The 8,516-nt window shown below is 39.0% G+C and overlaps 2 protein-coding genes and 1 long non-coding RNA gene across 4 annotated transcripts in view; 1 reads left to right on the forward strand and 2 right to left on the reverse strand.

The window, feature by feature from the left end:
* LOC107101984 (zinc finger protein 135-like) overlaps nucleotides 1-4,833 on the reverse strand; it is a 26,533-nt gene extending 21,700 nt beyond the window's left edge. The window contains exons 1-2 of the mRNA XM_015401093.1: nucleotides 4,302-4,833; nucleotides 465-1,028 (exon numbers count right to left, since the gene is read on the reverse strand). Coding sequence (XP_015256579.1) covers nucleotides 465-1,028; nucleotides 4,302-4,542 — 805 coding nt within the window. The 5' untranslated portion in view covers nucleotides 4,543-4,833. The remainder of the gene's footprint in view (nucleotides 1-464; nucleotides 1,029-4,301) is intronic.
* Nucleotides 4,396-7,523, forward strand: LOC107101987. 2 transcript variants are annotated; one of them, XR_001482109.1, is made up of 3 exons: nucleotides 4,396-4,634; nucleotides 4,718-4,841; nucleotides 7,371-7,523. It is a non-coding gene; the product is annotated as an uncharacterized LOC107101987 (long non-coding RNA). The 2 variants fall into 2 exon arrangements; XR_001482108.1 differs by having other exon boundaries at nucleotides 4,501-4,634; nucleotides 4,714-4,841.
* The window catches only part of LOC107101985 (gastrula zinc finger protein 5-1-like), a 6,929-nt gene continuing 5,199 nt past the window's right edge, over nucleotides 6,787-8,516 (reverse strand). Inside the window, exon 2 of the mRNA XM_015401094.1 lies at nucleotides 6,787-8,233. Within this exon, the coding sequence (XP_015256580.1) occupies nucleotides 7,356-8,233 (878 nt within the window). The 3' untranslated portion in view covers nucleotides 6,787-7,355. The remainder of the gene's footprint in view (nucleotides 8,234-8,516) is intronic.

The raw sequence follows: 8,516 nt of genomic DNA on the forward strand, positions 1-8,516 counted from the left end.
TGATAATTTACATCCTGGATTAAATCACAAGCATCATAGCAGTATCTCAGATTAAAAGGAGGACATGGATGCTAAATTTCTGTGAGAAAATAAATTTTTTAAATGCCATATTTAATGCTGTGTAGACAAATCTATATGGCAGGTTTTTATTTTCTACCCTTAAACCTTATACAGAATTTATTGTCTGGGATCAAAAACAGAAGTGGAAGAACAACCATAATAATAGGAGAACAAGAATGAGAGAACAGATGCAACTAAGCCGTAATTACAACCGTTATTGTGATTTATTCTTTGCTTTTTTTCTCTAACTTGATGCAGCGAGGCTTTTAAATAACCTGAAGGCATGGCTCTCTGTTGGCTGTGGGAAATCAAACTGGTTTAGACGAAGCAGTGGGACAAGTTTTATAGATAATCATGACTGGAAAGTGGCCAAACTGTTCTGAGTAATGCTGTGTTTTACTTACTTCTTCTGTGAATCTTCATGTGCTCCTTAAGGCTGCACTTCTGATTGAACCGCCGTCCACAGATCTCGCAGCGGTACGGTTTCTCGCCGGTGTGAATCCTCTTGTGTCTCTCGAGGTGCCCGGCGCGTTCGAAGCACTTGCCGCAGTACGGACAGATGAAGCCTTTCTTGAACATCAGCCTCTTCACCGTTCGTCTCCGAACCGTGTTCCTGTACTGGTTGTAACCCATAAGCCCTCGGCTGAACGGGCTCTGAGGAAACCCGCCCGACGTGCCGCAGGACAAGACCAGGCCGCCGTCCAAAGGCGGCTCAGAGAGACAGGAGAAGGAGTTCTGACCTAAACTTAGGTAGTCAGAGCTGCTGCCTCCGGCCTCCTTCTGTGTCCCTGATCTCCACTGGCCTCCTCCGTACAGAGACCCTTCCAGCGGCGCTCTGCTGTCCTCACTTCTCTGCTCCACGGGTTCACATTTCACCTGTACTTCAGGTACGGATGGCAGGCTGTGCTTTTCATCAGAGGAAGCCTTTTCAGCCAAGATCTGCTCATTTCCAACACCCTGATGACTTTCTGTAAAGAAAAAAAGAGGAAACTAAAATGAAACTGAGGTGATTTATTGCACCTTTAGCACGGCCAGCATTGAGTCTATGTTGGATAATCATGTTCATTGTATTTTGCTTATACCATCCAGTATCGCAGTAGTTTGGTATCCATCATCTATTCTATTATTTACTGCTGAGGTTTAAATTGATACCTGCATGTAATAAACAGGGGTGGATTTAGGAAATTTTGGGCCCTAAGCAAAAACAGGCATGAATTGAGAAGACAACATATAAAACAGACCCATTATACAGATACAGAAATGTTAATAGAATAGACATGCATTATTTGTTCTAGGTTTTGTCCCTCTCTTCTTGTTTTCCTCTCTATGTTTTGTACTTATGACTTGACTTTTCATGCTGTCTCAAAAGAAATTAAAAAATGTTTTCCAAGCACTAAGCTCACTTAGCTGATTGCTCCTTCCTGTGTTTCCATAAAGGCGATGGCAAAACTAAATAACCCAGTCCTTCTTTTCACTGTAGACGAGCCATGATCTGCTTATCTGTTCTCCATTTTTAATTTGGATGAAATAATCGCTGCATGAATCATGACAGCAGACAAGATAGAGGAGAGCAGGAGGCGGGGTTACCAATCTACTTGCTCTGGAGAGCAGAGTTCGCTGCTTTTAGATGTTGTTGCCAAAGTCTCCAGTAGCAGAAAAAAGTCGCTAGATTTGGCGCTAGGCACTTTTTGGAAATAAAAGCAGAGGGGTCTGAAAAATATAGCGACAAATACGCTAAGTTGGCAACAGTTTGTTTTCAAATGGTTTGCTGCTGTCTGTTTGGACCTGAACATGTGCAGCAAATGGACATTCTGCGTTCTGATGGTATTTTAGCAAAATCATTTTTATTAAAAACATAATAAATGTGCACAAATAAGGAATAGTTGTATTAAATATACATGTAAACTGAGTTTTTATGGGACCTCCAGGAACTTGGGGTGCTAGGTAACTGCCTAGTATTGCCTAATGGTAAATCCCCCTCTGGTGATAAACATGGGCCCCTGGAGAATCCATTAGGTTTCCTCTGACTAAATCAACAAAGCATAAACTGGTTGATCCAGTTCAGTTCTGCCATTATGGGACCTCTGGGGATTAAAAGTGAGTTGAAGACATTTGCATTTGATAAAAAGAAAACAAACTCACCATTTTTCTATACCCTACTAATTCAGCTTCTTTCACATTATTCATACTCATTTAAAATATTTCTATATAAAACAAAGAGCCACCTACTTTATTACACATGGAGTCATTTAATTATTAGAAAGAGTCAATCTGAGTGTAAATTAGCAAACCAACAGCATCAGCATTTAGGAACAAAGCAGACAGATGGGTCATTAGGATGTGCAGACATTTAAAACAGGCTTCTTCATACCAATCCAATAGTAAGATGAAAGGAAAAGTCCGCTCATATCCAGAATTCAAACTTCTGAAAGTACTTTAAATATGAAATGATTCTATATTGTAATAATTTTCATTTGAATGTGCTTTACAGGAAGCATCCATGTTTGTCAAAGAACACTACTGCCACCTTGTGACGTCACGGTGCGGTATCGGCTGTTGATCAAGTCCCAGTGCTGTATCTGGTGTTTGTCACAACGCGCTATTATCCAAGTCATCTTGAAAACATTCTTCTTCCAAATGTTGGCTACATATTACGTCTTTTTTCTCTGGCCAGAAGTTCAATGGTGAATCCTCCCTCTTCAAGTTGGCAATCCAACGATGAACCTGTCCCTGGAGGATCAGGAATCACAAAGCTGGAATAACTCTTTTTTTTCACTTTTACCCGATGTATTACAACATCCAGCTGCCATGCACATGGGCATTGTCAGTTTCACTATAGCTCTGGTGAATTTCAATGGTGAAGTCCTCTGGAAATCTTCAATAATTGTTGTTGATTGCAGATGTTTCTAGTCATTCCCATTGATTTTGCTTGTAAAGCAGGAGAGAATGGCGCTAGGCTTACCGCACCGTGACGTCACTGCCAGAAAATGTAAGGAGGAGATACTATATTTGGGCAAAAATGGCTGCTCCCGGCCTCACGGATCGCAACGAAAATTATTGTTCTCATTTTTTTACTGATTAATGCTAAATCCATTAAATCACTGCAAAATTATTAGTTTTAGGTATAGATAACGATCCACTAATCATTCATTGCTGACCGGACTTCCTTTAAAGTAGCAATAGTAACTGGAGGAGCTGTAGAGTCACAGCTCAGGTAGGAAGAGCTGCTGAAAGGGAAACTATTTTGTTGTGAATCCCCAACAATCTGGGCCGAACCAAAGAGCAGCAAACCCCTAAGCTGCTGTCAAGACAAAGCCTCAAGGAGACTCGACAAGAACATCTTAGAGATACTTCAGACTGGATGGAGTTTCCCCCTCAGGCAGGACAATGACCCTAACAGAACAGCTGCTGCTACAATGGAAGAGTCTAAACAAAAGAATGGGTGAAAAAAAGAGACATTTCACCCATTAATTTGTTTCATTTTTGCTAAACTGAGATTAAGTCACAGAGAGTGATATGAGCCAAAAATAGTGCCCGTCCTTTCAAAATGTTTGTTGACCCTTTAAAGACTTATCTGCTTCTGCCTGAGATATGAAAGAGGAAACTAAAACTGGGCCATCTGCTGCAGAAGATAAAGGGAATGCATCACTGGATATAATCAAAATGTAGATAAGTGCATTTTTTCTTAATATAACCGCATTTTTTCTTGGATTGAGGAGAAATTTTGCAAATGGAACAAGATAATTTACACTTAAAATAAGAAAAAACTACTACATTGCCTTATTTCAAGTGGATGTTATCTAATTATCTTATTTTAATAGTAAAAATACCCAATCCATGGCAAACGACCTCATTTACCTACTGAAATTAAGGGTAAATACACTTAATTTAAGACATCTTTTACTATTATCTAGATAGTTTTTCGAGTGCAGCTGATATCACTCCATAAAGGAGGCTTGATGAAGCTGATTTAGAACAGGACCTAAAACAAATAACAATATAAACTCAAACAGGTTATGGAAACATGGAAAGCATGTTTGTAGAATTTTTTCTTTCTATACAGATAAAAAACCATTTTATTTTCCACTTGATCTCAAATTAGATCCTCTATTAGACACAGATCATTTAAATGCATGGAGGAAATGAGCTAAAACCTTGATTCAGAGATGTAGATGTGTCTTAGAGTAGTTTTAACTTCTGAATAAATCATTTCTGACATGTCTGATGTGTTTTCTTCTCACCGTCTGCTCCGCGGAGCTCCGGGGGCCGCCGGCTCTCCGCCTGCCGCGCCGCCCTCAGCTCTCCATGCAGGACCTCCATGCTGCTCTTCAGCCTCTCGATCTCATCCTCCCGCTGACACATCTCCAGCCGCAGCACCACCATCCCGTCCTCCACCACTTTGGAGATCTCCGCCACGGCTGCTTTGGCCAGAGCATCGATCACGGAGGCGATCTGGGAGCGCAGAGCCACGCCGTTCAACATAATGAACGGAATCCCTGAAAAAACGGGGCTAAACTTTACAAAAAAGAAAAAAGAGAGGAAGAAGCGCCTGGATTCAGGTCTCCTGCTTGCAGGTAAAGAGCGATGTTAGGCCCGCTAAGCGCTCACAGACCACCTCTCCTTCCATTTAATCTGTTTGTCATTTTTATCAAGCCAGCTTTTAAGCTAGCAACAGTTACTTGGTGCCATCAGAGGACATAAACAACGCGAGCTCTCGCTTTACGGAAGTGATGACAACAAGAATACCGTAAAGTGTAGAAGAAAGACGCAACTCTTTTAAGGTAGGGTAAGTGTCTTTTTTCTTCTTTGTTTTACTGTATTGATAAAAAAAAACATTAATTTACATTCAAGTAGCAATCTCCACTTTTCTTTCTTACAAAAAAAGAGAAAATAACAGTTATTTACAGGAGATCAAATTAACTTGTAATAAATAAATAATCAGGCAGTAATAGAACAAATGGAAACATACAAAACTTTAAAAAAATTACATTAAGATAAAAGAGACAGACTCATTCTGAAACAAGACAATTCCTTGCATCATTCTAACTAGTATTTTGTTGAGTCAAAAAAAAATATGAAATTTTGACATTTCACTACATAGTTTTAGTATATGTCCATAAATGTCAGTTAACAGAGATAAAGATTAATATAATATTTTGAGTTCGATTTTTTAAATTTATTAATGAAGGTTCATGATATATTCCCATTATTATAACAATATTGGCCATGTCGGATAAATCCTTCGCAATGTCATTCTTGCCATTTTAAATATTTAATATTTTCCTATGTTACCTGAATCATTAATTATTCGAATTTTTGTCATTCCAGTAAAATTATGAGAGGTTTAACATTTAAAGGCTGTCCCTATAAAATGATTGTCACATTTTTTTAATCACTAATAGGCAATTGCTCAATTTCCAGTTCTGGTAAGAGTCCTTAATAAAGTGTAGGGAAGAAGCATTAAGGACACTGAGATAATTCAATCAGAAATCTGTAAATATGGGTTTATTTCCATGGATTACAATAGAATCTTAGTGCGTATAGAAGCAGTAGCTCCAGCTGCAGTGCCCACCATTACAATCAACTTCCCCTCATGTGTTTTCAGACTGCGCTTTGCTTTGACCTCAATCTTCTGAGGTCTGGCTGTTCTTCTAAGAATTGAAAAAAACAGCCAGTTCCTTTAGCAGAGATATTTTGTGGCCAGCAGGCTTCTATTATTACGAGTCTTCTACGAAATTCAAATTTTCACAGAAGTGGTTTATTAATTTCCTTTTATTTATTTTTTTCAGCCATAACCACTGATACAAGTTAAAAGAATTAAAAAATCAAATATAATCAGGTTGTTGTTAAGGATTCTGTACCATACACAAGTTTGACTTTTTTATTTTTTTTTTTATGATATGACTTTGGAAATAAAGCTTGGAAGCTTAAAAAAAAACAGGAAACCTGTCTTCATTGGAGATAGCATTAAAATATTTTTACTTTGAAGGATGCATCATGTAAAAAACTTCATAAATAACATAATAAAACCCCATTTTTTAAGTGAAAATGGCTTTTTGCCATTTTTTATTAGTAAAGGATTATTTTATTCCAATATATACATGTAATACAAATACATATCACAGAAAACGTGGATAATTACAAAATTACATTTTTGTAATTTGCAAAAGTATAAAAAAAAATTGCTAGAAAATATGCGAAAGAGGAAAAAAAACTTTTCAATAAAAAAATCAAGTGAAGCATTTTTCTATCTTTCAACTTATTTTTTTGCAGCTTTTATATTGTCATTACGCTGTCACAAGTTAAGACCAATGAAATGAACTCTCTGCATTTAACCCATCCCCTTGGGGAGCAGTGGGCTGCCATGGTGCGGCGCCCAGTGAGCAGTGTGGGGTTAAGGGTCTTTGCTCAGGGACCCAGAGTGGCAGTCTGTGGGAGTGGGGGATCGAACTCAGAACCTCTGGATTCCATGCTCTAACCACCAGGCTGTCACTCCCCTTAGTTTAAGACAGGAAATATTTCTTATTTTCTTTATCTTTTTCTCAGTTGGTAACAATAAAAACTAATTATTAATTACGGTAATCATCCACACCTCACCTATTTTAATAGGCAATAATTATCACTATTCACAAATATGTTCATATTTTGGGTTAAAAATATTAATTATAAAAGATACGAGTTTTCTCTTTGTCTAAAGGGGGGAATTAAGATTCAAATAGAAGACTTTTGAGAATTAAATTCGAGGCCAGAAAAAAAAAAATCTATGATAAGGAACTACTTTACGAGATATTCCTCTGAGTTTCTTCTCATTTTCCACTTTTTTCTATCGCAAATCTAAATAAAATCCCAGCCATTAATGATGCAACTCAGTAGAAATTCACAATATGAATGTCGACAATAAACCTGGAAAACCAGGGAAATAAACCCGACAATAAACCCAGAAATGGGGAAAAAAAGGAAAAAAAAAGGGTCGGAAAGGAAAGTCTATGTTAAGAGAAAAAGCACTGAGACCAAAGGTTTACAAAGTACTAAAGGTTTTTAATGAAATCCGTGTATTTCATAAGTCATTAATGAGCAACATCCAGACAAAACAAGGTTATACATCAACAGGATCGACTAAAATCAAGACAAAAATCTGCCTTTTATTCCTTATCTAAACCTTTCTTTTAAAAGATTGCAGACATATTGTCCATTCCTCGGTCTGAATCTGATTTCTGCATTGTAAATGGTTTTTACATTTAATAAATAAAGTCGACATTTTTCGCTAAACCGCTAAAAGTGAATGGATTTAAGCGCTACCTTCCCCGCAGGTGGATAACCTGGTGGATTTTGAGGTTTCCCAGCACAGTGAAGCTCTTGCCACACTGCCTGCAGCTGAACGGCTTCAGCCCGCTGTGGAAGCGCTCGTGCCTCATGCAGTTATCCTGCCTGGAGAACCTCTTGCCGCAGATGCTGCAGCTGAACGGCCTCTCTCCCGTGTGGACCCTCTGGTGCGTCTTTAGCCGGGTCTTCTGGGTGAAAGACTTCCCACATTCAAGGCACCTGAAAGGTTTGGAGGACTGGTGGCTACTCTTGTGCTCCTCCAACTGAGACAGGCGAAGGAAACCCTTGTTGCAAACCGAGCAGATGTAGACGCTCTGATTTGCTCTCCACGCAGTCATTAATCTTTTTGGTCTGCTGTTGATTTTGTTGTTAATATTTTCTTCATTTGCTCCCGATGCTCCTGCTGTGGACTCCTGGGCATGAGGCAAAGCTGCTGACGGTCCTGCAGACTCCATACAATCCCCCTGGATGACGCCACCATGCAAAGTGTCTGTGTAACCAGACTCAGGAAGCGCAGAGATCTCTGCTTTTATGGGCAGCGTAAAGCAGTCGTCTGCTCCTTCGGTTGCCGAGGATGGATATGAACTCTGCACGTCTCTGGAGGAAGGATACTCTTCGACATTAGAGGGAAAAATCTGCTGCTGGAGGGCGACGGAGCTGTTCTCAAACACATCACAGGCGGGCCAGACGGGGTCGCCTCCGTTTGCTGCGTCTCTCGCTGCGTGCTCGGCTGTTTCATCGAAGTGAAGCTCAACTTCTTGTTTCACAGCTGGACTGATGTGAGGCTCACAAAGGGAAGCAGCAGGTTGTTCTTCAGGGTATGCTCCATCTGTTTCATGTTCCTTTATCTCTGCAGCCAAAAGAAAACCACAGCATATGCAGTCAATCTGAAATGGCACAAACACTGACATCTTTTTTCACAATAATGTTCAATGATTTTTTTTTTTATACAGTTTGTTTGGCTTTTATCATCACAGCAAAAAACATATGGTATTCTGATTAAAAATATCTATGTTTATTTCCTGTATCTGTTGAGGATTGGGGCCACTGAAAAAAGAAAAGAAAGTTAACTGATTTTTACATTTTATTTCAGTATAATATGGGAAAAAAGTCAGAATTCGGACTTTAATCTT

The sequence above is a fragment of the Cyprinodon variegatus genome, unplaced genomic scaffold (genome assembly GCF_000732505.1).
Source record: "Cyprinodon variegatus isolate N-32 unplaced genomic scaffold, C_variegatus-1.0 Scaffold1182, whole genome shotgun sequence".
Taxonomy (NCBI): Eukaryota; Metazoa; Chordata; class Actinopteri; order Cyprinodontiformes; family Cyprinodontidae; genus Cyprinodon; species Cyprinodon variegatus.